The sequence below is a fragment of the Orycteropus afer genome, unplaced genomic scaffold (genome assembly GCF_000298275.1).
Source record: "Orycteropus afer afer isolate SDZICR_OR568_19922 unplaced genomic scaffold, OryAfe1.0 scaffold00085, whole genome shotgun sequence".
In the NCBI taxonomy this organism is placed as follows: domain Eukaryota; kingdom Metazoa; phylum Chordata; class Mammalia; order Tubulidentata; family Orycteropodidae; genus Orycteropus; species Orycteropus afer.
In genome coordinates, this window is record NW_006921672.1 from 5,491,164 (window position 1) to 5,510,060 (window position 18,897).

The 18,897-nt window shown below is 44.2% G+C and overlaps 1 protein-coding gene across 1 annotated transcript in view; it reads left to right on the forward strand.

Moving 5' to 3' along the window:
- Nucleotides 1-8,111: 8,111 nt before the first annotated feature.
- The window catches only part of TTLL6 (tubulin tyrosine ligase like 6), a 28,043-nt gene continuing 17,257 nt past the window's right edge, over nucleotides 8,112-18,897 (forward strand). Inside the window, 7 exon segments of the mRNA XM_007941956.1 lie at nucleotides 8,112-8,326; nucleotides 9,432-9,472; nucleotides 10,405-10,523; nucleotides 10,676-10,806; nucleotides 12,531-12,687; nucleotides 13,488-13,631; nucleotides 14,217-14,302. Of these exon segments, the coding sequence (XP_007940147.1) occupies nucleotides 8,148-8,326; nucleotides 9,432-9,472; nucleotides 10,405-10,523; nucleotides 10,676-10,806; nucleotides 12,531-12,687; nucleotides 13,488-13,631; nucleotides 14,217-14,302 (857 nt within the window). The 5' untranslated portion in view covers nucleotides 8,112-8,147.

The window sequence follows — 18,897 nt, forward strand, 5'->3', positions numbered from 1 at the left end:
GGGTCTCTGTGAGTCGGATCTGACTCCACAGCAGTAGGTTTGGTTTTTGTTTTTTTTTTCATCATTCAATATTTTGCCCACAGAATCCTTCAGTATTACAACTTGAGGCTTCAATGTTTTCTTCAGTTCTTTCAGCTTGAAAAATATCAAGTATGTTCTTCCCTTTTGGTTGCATCCCTATCTGTCTGTCTTTCCTTCTATACAAATATTGCCCTTCCAATCTCTCACAGTTGACTTTCTAAGGGGTGCATCTCCCGCGGGTAGGTGTTCAGCTTGTAGGCCTTTCTGTTGTCTGGCTGAGAGCTAATCCATGAGAGTAAGTAAGTTCAATTCCAGTCCCAAAAGGTAACCTGGAGCCATAGTTGTGGAGGTCTCACCAGTCTCTATCTGACAAGTAATTCTGGTCATTTTTGTGTTTTTGAATTTTGTTCCACATTTTCCTCCCACTCAATCCAGGATCTCCAATTTTGATGCCTTTTGCAGTGGTTGGAATTAGTAGCCAGGTACCATCTAGTTCTTCTGGTCTCTTGTGGGTTGTGTAGCTGTGGTTCCAGTGGTCCATTAGTCCCTTGGACTAACTGTTTCCATATGTCTTTAATTTTCTTCACTCTTCTTTGCTCCATATGAGGAGAGACCAATAGTTGCATCTTAGATGGCTGTTCACAAGCGTTTAAAACCCCTGGTCGCTACTCACCAAGGTAGGATGTAGAACAATACTTTTATGTACTATGTTGTAACAATTAAACTTCACATCCCCTGAGACCATGGTCCAAAGCCTGCAGGCCTGGCGACTCAGTCCCTCAAGGTGCTTGATTGTGGCTAAGAAGCTATCCCAACCTTGTCCCCTGTTAGTTCCATAATGTGTATGGATATTTTTTTAGCACATAGGAATGTGTCATCAGCCAAATCTATCTGTGGGCATGGGTATATTCCTCTCACCTACCCACACGTGATCTTCTCGCCTGTCTGCCTATGTAGCCATCCATAGACTAGTGTTTGTTATTGCTGATAATGTAGTATTTTGTATGTAATAGTCTTTCCCTCTGTTGTCTACACCTTTTGTGTACCTTTTTATGTCCTTTTCCCTATTGTTATTGTACCGGTTCCACACTTTTGTCATATTGCCTTTCCTTTCACCCTACTCAACACATGACTCTTAACTAGTTAACAATTTTCCCTCCCTTCCCTAGTAAACAACAAAGTAAATTTCCTTCCCTGCGTAAACCTTCCCTTGACTTTTTATAATTACGGACTCAAACAATATTTGTCCTTCTGTGATTGACTTAGGGAGCTGTGGTGGCGTAGTGCCTAAGGCATTTGACTGCTAACCAGAAGGCTGGAGGTTCAAACCCACCAGCCACTCCTCGGAAGAAAGTTTGGGTAATCTACTTCCATAGTGATAAAACCAAACTCACTGCCATTGAGTCGGATCTGACCTGTAGAGACCCCTCCTTGGGTAAGCTTGCCTCGGAAATGCAAGGAGGGGTTGCTATGAGTTGGATCCAGCTCCATGGCAATGAGGTTTTTTTTTGGTTTGTGATTGATTTATTTCACTCAGCATAGTGTCCTCCAAGTTCATCCACATTATGAGGTGATTTGTGGATTCATCATTATTCTTTAATATTGCATAATATTCCATTGAGTGTTCCTGGCCTTGTTTTGACTGATGATATCGAGCTTCTCAATGCCTCTTTCCACAGTTGTAGTTGATTTGATTCCTGTGTATTCCGTCTGGCAAGTTCCATGTGTGTAGTGGCTATTTATGTTTTTCAAACAAGTTATTTGCAATGAATAAGTCATTGCTCTTGCAAAATTATATCATTGCCATCTCTGGCATCATTTCTTTCACCAAGGCCGAATTTTCCAACTACCAGTGATTCTTTGTTTCCAGCTTTTTCATTCCAATCACCAGTAATCATCAATGCATTTTGATTGCATGTTTGGTCGATTTCAGATCAATTTCAGAATTTGGTAAAAATCTTCAGTTTCTTCATACTTGGCTTTAGTGGTTGGTGTGTAAATTTGAATAATAATGGTATCAGCTGGTCTTCCTTGTATCCTCCTGGCGATTTTGTAAGCACAGAGAAGGTAGTGAATGAGGCAGGAAATAGTTACTTGGCTTCTTATCACATACTGAGTCAGAGAGGCATAGCTGAAAGTAAGACCCAGTGGTCTTCCACATCTTTTTCACCCTCCACTATGACATATTCCAAGCAGTCTTCTGAAAGATGCTTCTAGTAAGGGAATGAAAACCAAAAGATGAAAAAGGGGGTGCAGGAAAACTTATTATTTGAGGGCAAAGGAGGATGCCAGGCAGACACAGTAGAAGAACTCTTCAGAAACTTCAGGAACTTCCTACAGATGGAAAGAAAAGTTCAGGCCATGAAGATCAGAGATGGAAAAACCTTGGCTGAAACTTGAAACAGGTTCCCCTATCATTCTTGTGTTAATCAACTACCAAATCGTTCTGTCCTTCATCTTCAGGACACCCACATTACTTCAGCTTCATAAATAAAGCACTAGACATTTCCCATCCTTCTACCTCTTTCTCCACTACCCCCAAGGAAGAGGACAGGAGTAAACCTGTGTAATTCTTCAGACGTGGAAATGAGGCATGGTCCCTCCTTTATTTCCCCAAAATCCTGCAGTGTGTTTGCATGGAGCTGTGCTAGTGCTCTTTCCCTCCCCCTGGTGGCCAATGGAGGGCATTTTTATGCTGTCTAACCAGGATTTAAGACGTCTTTTAAAGTGAAACCCTGTGAGGCAGTTCTACTCTGTCCTATAATAGGCTGGCTATGAGTCAGAATCGACTCGATGGTACTGGGTTTGGTTTTGGTTTTGGGTTAAAGTGTTAAAAAACAAAGAGATCACTTTGAAGACTAAGATGTGTCTACCCAAGCCATGGTATTTACAATGACCTCATATGCATATGAAAGCTGGACAATGAATAAGGAAGAGCGAAGAAGAACTGATGCATTTGAATTGTGGTGTTGGTGAAGAATATTGAATATATCACGGAATGCCAGAAGAGCAAACAAATCTGTTTTGGAAGAAGTACAGCCTAAATGCTCCTTAAAAGTGCGAATGGCCAAACTTTGTTTTCCTAGAACTTGGTCATGTTATTAGAATGGAGAATGCTGTCATGCTTGGTAAAGTAGAGGGTCAGTGAAAAGGGGAAGGGTCTCCGTGAGATGGATGGACACAGTGGCTGCGATGATGGGCTCCAACAGCAACGATTGTGAGGATGACACAGGACAGTGGTACCCAGGGTTGCTGTGAGTTGGAACTGACTCAGCAGCACCTAACAACCTAACAACACCAACCAGGATCTGCTGGCAGGCTGTGGCTTGAAAGATACCAAGATCAAACCCCACACTAAAATGCTTTAAAGAAAGGTCTGTGTGTTTTCACTGTCTTAACTAGCCTACTTGGAAAAGTGAACTGAATGTGTCTTCTGTCATTAAGAGGAACTGAAGATGCTATTTACCATATTTGCTACATTGGTAGCACAACTTTTATTCTTTTAACTCTCCAAAGCCCTGGGCACACGTTGCCTCTCCATTGGCCTACTAGTCTGGCATAATGGGAAGAGAATTAAAGGCAGCTTGGATCCTGGCTCCACTGACTTGCTGTGGCTGTGTACAAGTCCTCTTCCCTACGGTGTGTGGGCCTCAGTCAGCTCCTCTAAACAGCAAAGGGTTTGCACTAGACACTGCAAGTTCCCTTCCAGACTGAATACTCAGAGATTCCCAAAGAGCTTAGAAAGTGTTCTATAAGAGCCCTGTATACTGTGAACATTGGTGAGAAGAAAGGCCAGGAAAAGAGGAAAAATAAATATAAAGTAGAAGCAACAGTATGAGCTGTTCCCAGGTTATGGAAAATTTGGACAGATTCAGGCCCCTTGTTAGAGATGAAGGTTTTAGAGGCAGATGACTTTAAAGAAAGTTATGTGGGACCAATTGATTCTTTTTTTGAATTTTTTTATTTTTATGGTGATTTGGATGAAAGTTGACAGAGCAAATTCATTTTCCACACAGTAGTTCATCCACGTTTTGTTTCATGACACTGACTGCACTTCCCCACAATGTAACAGCTCTCTTACCACTTCCTCCTTATACTTAGTTATCTCTTCCCTGTGTCCTTCTTTCCTATGCATCCCTGCCCCCTGAGCAATCTCCCTGTGCAAATACTGCCCTTCTGTTCTCCCATGATTGATCATTCTAAGGAGTGTACCTACCTGATATAAATGTTCACCCCATATGCCTTGTCTATTGTTTGACTGGAAGCCATGAGAATGAGTTCAATTCCAGATCTGAATGGTAACTAGACTAGCTCAGGGGGTCTCACCAGGCTCCATCAGACCAGTAAACCTGGTCTTTTTTATGATTCGGAGTTTTGTTCCACACTATTCTCCCGCTCTATCCAGGAGACCAGTTGATTCTTAAGGGACAAAAGTCATCAGGATTGCTTCTAGGAGCTAGGAGATTAGTTGATTTACTTTATAGTCACAGTCTTTATCAGCTGAGAGGCATCGAGTGGAGTGTAGAGGAGGGACAGGTTGTGCAGTGAGATAGACATGGCTGCTAATCCCAGCTCTTCCTCTTATGACAACCTCTCTGTGCCTCAGTCTTCTCATCTACTAGATGAGAGGCAATAGAAGGAAGACAATACTTACGATATGATGTTATGAAGATTAGACATTAAAATGCTTTAGTATAATGTCTGCTACTTAGTAAGTAGGTTGTAAATAGCAGCTGTTGTTATAAATGAATGAAACTAAATATTTTACATGACTGCCATATGAAAGGCCTCACGGTTGACCTGACACTTGACTCCTGTGTCAGGGAGACAATAAGGAGTGTTGAGGTCTGCGAAAACCAGAAAATGTCAAAAGAGGAAGCTAACACTGGGCTCTAGTTGATTGTTGGCATGAAGGAAATCTTTTCCAAAAGAAACTGGAAATCTGGGATTTTATGAGAAATCTCATTTTTAAATTATTAACAACTACTTCTGTTCTAAAACTATAACAACAAAACACTTCATGGGCCGAGCAAAGATTTCTGCAGGCTGGCTTCAGAATGCAAGCCCCCAGGAGGCAACTTTGAATGAGATACTCTCTTTCAGTAGCGTTGTGAGAGAAGCCAGCATGATTCAGCCTTGGGGATTTAACAGGGAGGAGAAAGCTGGGGGAAAAGAAGGGGCCCAGAGACAAAGCAAAAAGTAGTCATACATGGCAAGGACTGTTGTTGCCGTTTTGCACCTTCTTAGGTGCTCTGGTAGCATAGTGGCTAAGACACTTGCCTGCTAACCAGACGGCTGGCGGTTCAAACCCACCAGCCACTCCTCGGAAGGAAGGTTGGGCAATCCTACTTGCGTAGTGATACTGCCTCGGAAACCCAAGGAGGGGTCGCTATGAGTCGGGGCCAACTCGACGGCACATAACAACAACAACAGGTGCTATCCAGGTGGCTCTGTGTCATAAGGACCCAGACTGCAGGAAAATGCAGATAAGAATACCATGGTGAACAAGTTCCTTTAAAAATACATGAGCTCAGTTCCTTGCTCTTATGTATTTGAGGCCCTTTCATGTAAGAACTATGTACAGTCTGACAATTTTTTTGTTTTCTTTGAGGCAGACAAATGGAGGCAGCCATGACTTATTCCTACCACTTGGGCAAGAACTATAACAATGGCAAAGACAACCCGCAACTCCAGAGGCCAAATTCAGGGTCAGTTTTCTCTTCCCAAGTTAACATTAACCTTTAGGTAAACGGAACCACTCCTCCTTGAGGGCTCAGTAAACAGGAGTTGTGGAGGGCTAGGGGAGTGGAACTGGTCGTTTACCTGCAAGGAAGGGAGCAGCCCAAGGTCAAGATTTCATGTACTCTTGAACTTTGCCAGGAATGTGCCTGTTCAGTGGGAAGAATCAACTCACAGGGTTCAGGTTTCACCTGTCAGTTGCACTGAACCCAACTTTGTTCCCTTGCTCAAGTGTCCCCATAGAGGACACTGAGTGTAGGCGGCAACCTTCTTCATCAAGAAGAGAACCGAATGGCAGTCGGCTGACTAAATAATTCTGCCCACTCTCTTGGGGGGGTGGTGAGCATTCAATGCAATTTTGTATATGAAAACGCTTTGAAAAGCCTAAAGCACTATACCCCATGTGAGTTTATGATTAAATCATTTGCAGGTAACATCCACTATTAGAAAGCGCCCCACACCAAGTTTTGTTTGGGAAAGTGGTAGAGACAGTGGAAGTGTGCAGAGGGAAGATGATTCCCAAAAGGGTGTGTAGCTCTAGTAAGCCTGGCATAAGTGCATCTTTCTGGTGGTAGTCCAAATTGTTGGAATCCGTCTGGGAAATAACATGGTGAGAAATGTGTGTGTGTTTGTAGTATATCCTTGAGTGGTACAAATGGTTAAATGCTTGACAGCTAACCAAAAGGTTGGAAGTTCCAGTCCATCCACAGACACCTTGGAGAAAGGCCTAGCAATCTAGTTCCTGCAAAAGCAGCCGTTGAAAATCTATGGCGCACAGTTCTAGTCTGACACACATGGGGTTATCATGAATCGGAAAAGACTACACAGCAACTGGTTGGTTGGTTGGAAATATATATAGCTATATACACACGTACATTTATATGTACATACCCACACCCAAAGCTATATAATTTTTATATTCATTAACCCAGTAATCCTGCTTCTGGATATTTTATTTTAAGAAAAAAATGATTCTAAATAAGTAAAAGGCCTTCTTACATGAAAAGTGTTCATTTTAGAGTTATTTATAGACTATAAAAATGTAAAACAATTTACATATACAACAGTCAGGCAGTGGTTGGTTACATTCAGGCAGATACCTTCAATGGAATATTACACAGCCATTAAAAACATGAAAACTTTGCCACAACCGAAAGGATGTTTATGATACGATGCTATGGAGGCACAAAGCAGATACTACAAAATTGTTTACATCTTATGATCACAATTATATGAGACTAATTTGCTAGAAATTAGGAATAAAAGAGAATACACAAAAGGGTCAAGGTTATGTTAAGGCAGGAAAACTAAGGGTGAAATTCCACCCTACTCCATTTTTCAGATTTCCTTTAATGTTATGTTATTTCAATAATAATAAATTAAATTTTTTCACAAAGCCAAGAGCAGGTAGTAAGTAGCAAGAGGATTATCAGCATCAAAAGAGAGGGATTGAAATGGTGAGAAGGAGGTTGGTAGACTATTAGGAGGTAAGGAGGGAAGGTGGCTGTATGACCCTAGGAACTTTGGATGTGAAGGAAACATGCATCAATTAATCGGGCCAGAGCACTTCTGGGCTCCTAAAATAGACCAAGCACATTCCTAAGTATTAGTGATGCAGGAGAATTAAAACGTCTTCTTTTGTTTTGGAAATCTGAAATTTCAAATATCAAAGATGAGGGAGGGGAATGAGAACTTTGCTGGATTTCCTTGTACGTATTTCATAGTTAAGTATTGTTTTTATTTTTAATTGGATGATGGAGGAGACAACATAGCCTTTTTGTGACTGGAGTCTTTGAAGGTCTACATCTGGCCCTGGGCTTGAATCTTGTTTTTAAATCAGCTACAAGTCAGTCTTGTACTCCAGAACCCACAGTTGCACTAACTTGCACACCAGCACACTGCTGCTGTGGGAGGTTCGATGCAGTGTTGAAAGAGTTAACAGACCTCAGAGCATCTCATCTGCACCTTCTGGGACTAACTCCCTAACCTAGGAAAGCTTCAGGCTTGGTTCTGAGTGGCTGTCTCCAGACACCCACTAGCTTTAAAAATAAGATTGTTTACCAGGTAGTGCAATGCATAATGTCTCAACCTGCTCCTCAGAATCCCAGGAGGGCAAATCCAAGGCCAGGGTTGGCTGAATGAGTCCCCAAGGTCATACACGGTGGCAAAAGATGAATTCAAGTCCTTTGCCAGCTTGCACTAACCATGGTAGTAGAGTGGCATTTTATAGACCACAACCTGTTGCCTTGCCTGGGAACCCAAGTTCACCACCCACATGAGCAAGGGAGGAGGTCCCCCTGCAGGTAGATCCATGTAACTGCTGCTCCCTCTCCCCTTTCTCCAGAGGGGCCGAGTATTTCCCCAGAGCCTCCTCCCAGGCCAGGGAGATGCTGCCTTGTGAGACTCTGGGAAGCAAGGAGGGGGCAGATTCAGAAGAGAGGGAGGACAGTTCCATGGAAGGTCCAAGAGAAATCATCACCCTGGCTTTTGTGAGAGAGAACACTGGGGCACAAAAGGGGCTTCAGAATGCCCACCAGCAAGGCAAGAAGAAGAAGAAGAAAAAGAGGTTAGGACTGAAAAATGGGGAATGGGGACCCATGTTGTAAGAACAGGAGGGGCCTGGAGGGAAGGGGGCTTTGGCTGCTTAAGAGAGGGCAAAGGAGAAGGAACGCAGAAACTGTGTGACTGTGACTGTCAAAATCACACCACTTTTGGGTCGTATAAATATAATCTTCTGATGATCTATTTTATAAAATCAAGTAATGAGTATGTAATCTAAAGCCACACTTTGTCCTAATTCCTAATCTTCATTCTATTTGTGTGCAGAATACCTTAAAAGCATTTTTTTTTTTTTTTTTTTAATGGGTAGGGAGAGAGGATTTCCATGCTTTCAAAGAGTGCTCATTGTCCTGGGACTTTAGTACACTTGAAATATACTAGAACCACACCAACTGATTGAGATCTGACTGCAATTTTTCCATCCTGGTTCTTATTTAGTATTTCTCTATTCTGGGGAAAATGAATCACCCCTCGGACTGAAGCCTGAAAGCTTGCCCACTTTCTAACACTCAGCTTCCCTTAATAGGAGGAAGGTGAAGGAGACAATTAAGTTTTTTTGGTCAAAAAGATTTCTAATTAACGTCCCTAATGGACTACTGGAGTAAAAGGATTGAGGAGGTGATGATGTTGACATAAAGCTGCAAGCAAAATTAGCTGTAACTGCGATTCAGAATTTCTATCTCATAGACAGAATAATAGTACTCTGTTCCATTTCCCCCCCTACCATTCTACACCCCTTTGGATCCATATCATCCGTAATGGGAAAGGTAAAATCAAGCTTAGTGTGGCAGACGGTCAGGCTGCCCCAACAGGTTAGGTTTTATCAGCTCCACTTTGGATGAATATTTTTGGGTGCAATGACTTGTTCTAGGAGCTCTGGTAGTGTAGTGCCTAAGGCACTTGACAGCTAACCACTTGAAGGCTGGCAGTTCAAACCCACCAGCCACTCCCCAGAAGGAAGGTTGGGCAATCTACTTCTGTAGTGACACTGCCTCAGAAACCCAAGGAGGGGTCGCTATGAGTTGGAGCCGACTTGACGGCAGTGGGTTACTGACTTGTTCTGGCAAGTGTATCTGTCTCTGTCTTGCTGTTTTTCTTCTTCTATTTTCCAGATGATTGGTGATCAATCTATCCAACTGCCGATATGAGAGTGGTGAGTATCCGCATTCAGGGGGCCCATGCTGAGGACCCACAGGATCCCCCAGAGGGCTGGGAAGGGTCACTCTTGTGTATCCTTGTGGATACAAAGGGGTGTCTCTGAATCCTGTTCTTTGGTTCTCTCAGCTTGATTAAGGACATTGGGGATCTCTTTCTAAGAACCGTGGGTTTGACCACAGTGTTGTGTGTACTTCAGTCTCTGGAATTCTTGTACATGGTGGTTTGGGGATATGATTGCTGAGAAGGCAGCTGGTGCTGCAGTCAAGGCTCTGCTTTCAGCATGAGTTACAAACCAGCAGTCCATGGGTGAGTGTGGCCTACTATTTTATACTGCAGAGCACAGAGCTGCTATTATTTTTTATTTGAATTTGAATGCTTTAGGCTAGTCGGGCACCTCCTGTTTACTACAGCCATTTCCCCCTTCACAGGCCCCTGAAACCACTTGACTGTGTGTTGGAGCCAGCCCCTAGTTATTAATATAATAGGGACAGGAGAAGGATATGCCAGCATATGTATGGTTTTTAATGCACTGTGTAAATTTTTTTCTGCCAATTTATCTCACTAATCAAGCTTGGCTCAGGCTAATGTTAAGGGTTAGTTTGTATTCCTTGAACATTCAGTGGCTTAGTGTTTGGAGGAAAGCCAGAGGCCTGCTTCCTGGCAAGGGGAAGCCAGGGTGGGTAAAACATTCATCAGAGATAACGTTCTGTGGGCATCTTTGAGCATAGGCTATATTCTTTAATAGCTTTCTTTCTCTCCATGTTCTTTTCTTGCCAATGGTGAATGTCCAGCTAGGCTGAGATAGCTGCCGGTCCCAAGGAGACCAGTTCTTTAGCTTAAGTGATTGGTCTGAGAGCACCTTGATATGTAGCCTCCCTACCCCACTTCCTAGGCTAACAGGTCTTTCTTCCTCCAACTCTGTCACAGTGCGTAGGGCTGCTCAACAGTATGGCCTTCGAGAGGCAGGGGAAAACGATGACTGGACTCTCTACTGGACAGACTACTCAGTGTCACTGGAGCGAGTGATGGAAATGAAAAGTTACCAGGTATCTGGGTCAGAGTTGGTCCTCAGTGTAAATGTGGCATCTGCTTAATGAGGCTGCCAGGGAAGCCTCCGTTTTTATAACCCTACCCCAAGGGAATCTCTTGGGTGTGCACATGGTCCCCCATTGTTCATGGGTTCCGCCTTCCTTTGCAGAAAATCAATCACTTCCCTGGGATGACTGAAATCTGCCGCAAGGACTTGCTGGCCAGGAATATGAGCCGCATGTTAAAGATGTTCCCTAAAGATTTCCACTTTTTCCCCAGGACCTGGTGTCTTCCTGCTGAGTGAGTGTCCACGGTGCTCTCATCTCCACTCCCCACCCCCAAGTTACATTTCCCTCTTACCCCTGATTCTCTGGTTGCTACTTTCCCTTCCCATATGTTCTCCCATCTCTTTTCCTACTATTCAGAAAGAGATAGGATAAAGCATATGTTCCAAGTTGAGAAAACACAAGGTTCTGCCTATGACATTAAGATACATTAGGGGCTGGGTTCTTGCAGTTGGGATCAACATTTGTTCTGACTCTGAAAGGTGTTGATTGTGAATGCAAATGTATAAGTGTTGCATCCTTCTCTCTGTGCAGTTTCTGAATTTTTAAGTACCAGGAGCACCTCTGGAGAGAGTGCGGTAATGGTTAGCACCCAGGTTAGGAGCAAGGAGGGTGCTGGCCTTTGTTCCAGGGCAGTGCCTAGAACAGTGGATGGCACTCAGCCCTTTTCCTTCTCTGGTCTTACTTTATCCATCTTGGAATCAGACATGCATTTCTAGTACATAAAGTGCTCTGGACCGTGCCATCAAGAACTCAAAAACAAACAAACAAACTCACTGCTATCAAGTCGATTCCTACTCAAGTAAATTCTTACTCAAGTAAATTCCTACTCATAGCAACCCCCATTGGGGTGTAAATCTTCACTGAAGTAGACTGCCTCATCTTTCTTCCATGGAGTGGCTGGTGGGTTCGCAGCCAAAATGACCTTAACCAGTATACCACCAGAGCTCACTACACCATCAAGATGCAGGAGAAACGTAAAATGAGATGAACATGGCCTGGGGTATAATCTAGTGGTTGAGATGGGGCAGGGAGACAGCAGTGAAACAATGCCGACAGGATTATTTCCTAATGGCAGGGGCACAAGAGGAATCCTACCATTCCCTTTCCAGTAAGTGCTCCCCACCCAAGAGACAGTAGGCCAAAGCCAAGAGCGCCAGGTTTCCCAGCTCTCTAGCTTGTCTGGAACAACTTCAGAGCTTAGCAGCAACTAAAAAGGCAAGATGTTTGCCATCAGGTCAACAGAAGCCTCTAGATTTCAAAGCCACTGAGGAACATTGTAATTAAGTGACTTCTCCAGTGGTCACAGGATTTCTTTGCATTAAAATGCAAAAGAAGAGGTATAATAGGATTGAGACTTGCAATAAATTAATTTCTTTCTTCCCTCTGACTGTACTTTCTTCAAAGTACACTCCAAGATGTAATTTGCCCTCCTACACTGAAGCTGAAGTAGAGGTGTTACAGATGAAAACCTGAAGCCCATCCGAGGTCACATAACTTGTCATGGTATGAGCCAGGTCCAAATCTATCTACAAACCCAGAAAGCTAAATCACTCAGATCCTTGCTACCTTTGTGGGATGCACAGTGTGTATCAGCACTTGGCCCGTGTTATGAAAGGGTGACCACCAGATAGATGATAATGATATGAGATAGCTGTCATTATCCTCCTTACTTAAATGATCAAATTGAGGTTCAGAGAAGTTACATCACTTGCAAAAGGTCACACAGCTGGTAAGTAGTGCTACCTGGATTTAAATCTATGTTTGAATTCCCTCAGAGCCCATAATCACTCCACTGTGTATGCACTACTGTCTCTCTGGCTGCTGGACCTCCGTGCTTCTATCAATATCAGGGCTTTTGTCACATGAATTAGCATTTCTTTTTTTCCTAAAAAGCTAGCCTTGCTTTCCATTATATCCCAGGTGAATGTGTATCTCATTCCCTCCCTGCTCTGGTAGCTGGGGAGATTTGCAGAACTACAGCAGGTCAAGAAAAAATAAGACATACATTTGTAAGCCGGATTCAGGCTGCCAAGGGAGAGGTATATTCATCACGCGGAAGGTGAGAGAAATCAAGCCAGGAGAGGATATGATCTGTCAGCTCTATATTTCAAAGGTACGTCCTCATTGTGATTATTTATCATCCATGGCAACTTCGGGCTCTAGCTCCATTGGACAGGATGTGAAATGGGGGGATGAAAGAGGGTGAGGCTGAATCCTGCTGCCTGTGTTGGACTTTGTCAGGCCAAGCCTTCAGAATAGGGACACTGATAAGCTCCTAGGCCAGAGTGTCCATTGCCCTTGCAGCTACTCCTGTACCCTTGTCAGTTGGTCTAACCCTACCAGGCTGGCCTCTTTCCTCTTAACAGGTGACAGCTGGGAGAACACCTTTGGTTTGTAGAGGCCCCACCTCATTTGGGGGATGGGACTAGTCCTGGAGAGATCATGGTAACCTCCCTGGCTGGAGGTCAGAGGTTACAATGGCATAAGCCCACTGCAGGGTTGGAGCTCTCTAGCAGGGTGTATGGAGAGGGAAGAACTGGATCCGCAGGACAGGAATGGCCAGGAGATGACACTACAGGGAACATTCTTGCAGAACTGTAGCGTTAATGTATCCCTCGCTGGTGACCATATGTTCTTTCATCAAAGGACTTTTTAATGTTAATTATTTCTTTTAATTCCCAATATGATTCTTGGCTGTGGTTACGTGCCATTTGACAGATCAAGAAACTGAAGACAGCATATTTAGTGACTTCCACGAGGTCCCATGTTGGAACAGCATTCTTATCCCCCTCCCAACCCCAGCCAAACCTATACTGTACCACATTAGGTAATGTTGGAATTGACATCATGAAAACCAGATGGGAGTTTCCGTTTCTCTTCTGATGATGTGTGACTTTTGTCCTTTCCTCTCAGCCCTTTGTCATTGATGGTTTCAAGTTTGACCTACGGATTTATGTGCTAGTGACATCCTGTGACCCTCTCAGGATTTTTGTGTACAAAGAAGGATTGGCCCGCTTTGCCACAACGTCTTACTCCTACCCTCGCACAGACAACCTGGTGAGCTAAGGGGATACACCACCTAGCCCTACCCTCTTATTATGATCAGAAATCCTACTTAAACCCACATTATCAAAATATTACGACTAAGGCTATCATTTGTTAAGCACCTAATATGTGCCAGGTTGTATAAATTCTCTCATTAAGGAGCACACAGAAATAGGGATTATCATCTCCATTTCACAGATGAGAAAATAAAGGCCCAGAGAGTCTGAGTCTTGTCCAAGGTCACACAGCTAGGAAGAGGTGAAGCTGAGACTGGTGGCTGGGTTTGCCTGACTCCAACGCCAGTCCCATGACTCAGAGGTGCTCAGGCAGAGAAGGTCCCACGTGAGGCCCTCCCAGGGAGTCTGAAGCTTCCTTCAGGCAGGTCGTCAATCTCAGGAGAAGATGGAATTTCTTCTTACACTTCAGCCCATAGGATACCTCTTCTTATTTCCTCTAATTTGCCAGGTTAAATAAACCCTAAACCATCCCCTTTCTTTAATATCCCGTTAAGCCCCAGGGACCATGGGAGGGCATAAAGAGGAAGTGGGAAGCCTGCCCTCCCTGCCTGATCCCACAGAGCTGTGTCTCTTTTCCCAGGATGATATCTGCATGCACCTGACTAATTATTCCATTAATAAGCACAGTTCAAATTTCATTCAAGATTCTCACTCTGGCAGCAAGAGGTAAGGACGTAGCTTCATTTTTCTTTCCTCTCCCTGACAGCCTCAGAGCTGCCCTCTGGAATCCCACCTAAACCCTGTTAGTCCCCAGAGGGGTTGCCATCCTGGGTCATGTGGTCTCAGAAAATATCGCTTTGCCTCTGAACCCAGAACAGACTCCTTCCTCTCTGCCCTCTGAGCTGTTAATCATTAAAAGAAGGCCTCGTCGTAAACCCTGGGAGGCTGGGAGGAGGAGAGATAAACACGAACTGTTTCCACAGCAGGATACACACAACACACCAAAACATACTCTTGTTACCGTTGGCCCTTCTGACTTTTCCCAATCAACAGATATTTATTGATTGCTAGTCAGCCATGTAAGAAGTGCCTGCCAGGCAGTTTTCTTTGGCCTTATAGATCCTCAAAGGATAGGTCATGATGCCCCAGTGTGGCATGACCTGTGACTGTCTGGCTTTTAAGGTTCCCCAAAAGAGGGAGGAAATGGGGTAATTCACAAAAGTATCTTCACAAAGGGGCTTTGCATTCATGTTATTATCGAATCATGTCTTATTTGAGTTTTAAGAAAAAAGAGAGACTGAAGAATCTGAACATGATCAGGGAAAAGTGAAAGAAGAAAGTATTTATGGAGGTTTAGTGTATGTTGAAAGGAGACCAGGTGGTGCAGTGATTAAGCGCTTGCCTGCTAACAGAAGGGTCAGTGGTTCAAACGCACCAGCTGCTCCAAGGAAGAAGATGTAGTAGTCTGCTTTGTAAAGATTACAGCCTCGGAAACCCTATGGGGCAGTTCTGCTATGTCCTATAAGGGTTGCTATGAGCTGGAATCTAGTTGATGGCAGTGGGTTTTAGTGTGTGTTTGAAGGAGCCCTGGTGGGCAACAATTAAGCATTTGGCTACAAACTAAAAGGCTGGTGGTTCAAACCTACCCAGTGGCTCTGCAGGAGGAAGACCTGGCAATCTGGTCCTGTAAAGATTAGAAAACTCTATGGGGCAGTTCTACTCTGTCCCATGGGATGACTATGAGCAGGAATCAATTCAACAGTTCCTAACAACAGTGTGTGGGTGGGCCTATGTCGGGTGCTTTGTATGCATTTTTTTTCCATTGACTATTCACAACAACCCTATGGCACAGGCATCGTGATCTACCATTTGTAGGCGGGGAAACTGATTTAGATGCCATCTCCATTTTACAGATGAGGAAACTGAGTGTCTGAGAGGTTAAGTAGTCCAAGGTCACATAGCTATAACTGCTACGTGGACATATAACTGCTATAGTAGGACAAGAATGTAGCCCTACGAGATCCAAGATTCATACTCTTTCTGCCACACCAGGCTTCAAAAGACTGATAAACAAGACCTCAGTTTGACTTCAAAGCACTGGAAAGGCACATGACTTTTGCGACACCCTCAGTGGCAGAGTTCCAAAAAAGCAAATGGCAGATCACGAGGTCAAACCTGCTTGAAGGGAATGTGTCAAGACCAGGGAGGAGGCCGTCTCCCCCTTCCTCTTCCCACCTAGACTTTGGGCACCTGCGAAGCCTCCTGCACTGTTGTATGTTGAGCACTGGCGCTCGGGGAGGCCTGGCTTCTAGGCCTGGCTCTGTGTTTGCCAGTTGAGTGTGTTTGGGCAAGTCACTTTATCTCTCTGGGCTCATTTTTTGTCCAAGAAAATGAGAGCATTGAGACTACCTGCTCACCTCAGAAGATCACTGTGAGACTCATGATGTGGCAGAAATATGACGAGTCCTCAATTTTCTTCTGAGAACTGACACCCCAAAAGTAGGCTTCAAGCCTACTAACAAGCCGTGACAAACGGGGCTTTGTAGGGTGGCAGGACAAAGGCAAGGGTGTGGTGACTTCCAATACTGTCCTGCCACCCTACATTCCCCCTCCCTCCCTCCTCTTCCTTCTCCCCATTTCCTTTGCACCCTAGGTCCGACCTCACCCCTCGGCTCTTCTTCTTCCACACTCTTTCTGTTGGAACAGCCATCTGCTGTCATGGCCGCAGCCCTTCCCTTGCTTGACTCAGCCTCTCTTCCCCCAGCTCCAGGCCCATCTCTCCTCAGCTCCACTTGGACATCTCCCTGTTGTCTCCATCTCAGCATTTTCCAGTGTGAAGGCATTCTCTCTCCTTGTTCCCACCCCACCATTCTACACTGGTTCCTCTGCCCAACTTCCCCATTTCTACATTCTAATCTCCAAAAAGGAGTCCCTGCATGGCGCAAATAGCTAAGCACTCGACTACCAGCCAAAATACTGGTGGTTTGAACCCACCCAAAGATGCCTCAGAAATCAGGCCTGGCAATCCACTCCCAAAAGGAGTGGAAAATTCTATAGAGCAGTTCTCCTCTGTCGACATGGGGTCATCATGAGTTGGAATCAATCTGACAGTAACTCACAACAACAAACTCCAGAATTAAAGACTTTGGCATCATCTTGGATGTTTCCTTTTGCAGAGTCTCAATCTTGAGAGATCCTCCTTCAGATGTCTCTCAGAGTCCCCTCATTTCCACCAGGTCCAACCTGTCTTCAGCCTCAGACGCAGATGGCTGCACTGGCCTCCACACTCTTTTCCCTAGCTCTAGACACCTCTGCTAAACCTCTCTGTACCTCCATTTTCTCATCTCTAAAATGAGATAATAAAACATGGTTACCAACTGATCTGCCATAAGGATCTAGTGCAATGATGTGTATGAATGGGCTTCAACAAGAGTAGCCCCCGTGCAAGCTGTTACTATTGTACATTCTGTACACTCATTACTTCTGCTCTCAGGAAACCATTATGGCTCCCAGGAGCCTATGGCATCAAGTTCAAATTCCTCTGCCCAATCTACCATAATTCGACCAGACCCCGTTTTCCACTGCTGTTTCTACATTAATAGCCCACATTTTATTTGTTGAGTGCGTGCTGTGTGCCACACACTAAGAAATTACTGTTCTAAGCTATTTTTATGCTTCATTCCATTTACTTCTTATAGCAACACTATAAAGCTGGCATTATTATTATCATCCCTATTTTATATTTGAGGAAACTGAGGCATGGTAAGATAAAGTAACTTTCCCAAGATCACACAGCTAGGAAGTGGTAGAGCTAGGATTTAAATCCAGGCCATCCAGCTCCTAAGTTCATGCCTGTGCTGTTCACTCCATGGCATTCTGCCAGGATACTTTTTCTTTGGTTCACATTCAATATACAGGCTTTTCTCATTCTCATCACTCTGGCTTTGCTCACCAGCAACCTAAAACACCATTAAAGACCCTTCTTCAGTCTTACTAAACTTTCATGTAGTCTTCTCTGACCTGGTTCTAGGTTTTGGTCCAGTCACTTAACCACTGTCATATGAGTCAAACCCTTCTTTTCTTTGGGCTTCTGTCACCTCACCTACCAGATGGGTTCCATCTCTTAGGACAAGATGTACAATCTGAGTCTAACCACCCATGTGACCTTTCTATCTCAAATCCTAGCACCCTTATGGTCAACATCTGTCATAGTCCCTAACTGTTCTTACTTGGTTCTTTGAACATTTGTCTTGTGTTCCCAATTGTACTTAAGCCCCTTGAGGGTTGCAATGGCCATCTGGCTGCTTCCCAGAAGTGATACCTTGCCGAGTTCATTCCTTCTCTTCCTGTTCTTTCTTCCTTTCTCCCTTCCTCTTCTCCCTTCCTCCCATCTTTTCAGACAATATGATTCTCATACTGATTGCCTTACCTGCCTCAGTCTACCCTCTCCCCAGCTTGAGGCTAACTGCATTTTCAGTAAGTTTCCAGGTTGCAAACCAAGTAGGGGTAGTGTTTTGGTCATATTGAAGGAAAAGACAGAAAAACTAAACCTGGCAGGACTCTGGGACAGAGACCTGGTCATCATTATCTTTCATTTCCAAGACCCAGCAGAGTGCCTGGCACATGACTGGTGTGTTAAATTGAATTGACTAACTGCTGGGCATTATGAAATTACACAATAATGTATATTCATTGTGATGTGCCTGAGTCATCAAGAAAAGATTAGGTTATGTTTTGTAACCTCTGTTATAAGAAGGTAGGGAAGTACATGATCTATTTCAGGAAGATTTATTTCCCAGTTAGGCAAATTAAATACTTTTTTTTTTTTTTTTGCACTTGAAAGGATTGGCTTCAAGTGATCTGGAAAATTCATCTATGATCAACACCCCATTTCCTGACAATGGCGGGTAGAGGAGGTGGGCCTCTACATTGAGCGGGCTTTGCCTGTCTTTACATAACTGCATTCTTGAGTCTTTCATGTGTGTGTTGACTCCTCAAATGCCCTTAGGCGTCCCTTGACAAGGGTGGTGATTTCTTGGTATCCCCTCATTGCACAAAGAGTTGCATGAACAGCAGGCACTTAGCAAATGCTCCTTGGCTGGTGGACCCTGCTTCCTCCTCTTTCACCCTAAGTGCTGGGTTCTAGCGAGCTTTTAAAACTGCCTGGGTCAGCAGTGTCTCTTGTCTTCATTCTCTTCTCTGCTTTTCACTCCCCTGCATCTCCTCCTCCTGTGTTTCCACTTCTCACTTACGCTCTCCATGTGCACCAGCATGTAAGTATGAGGGTGTACGTGTATGTCCCCACTATTGCCTCTTGGAAC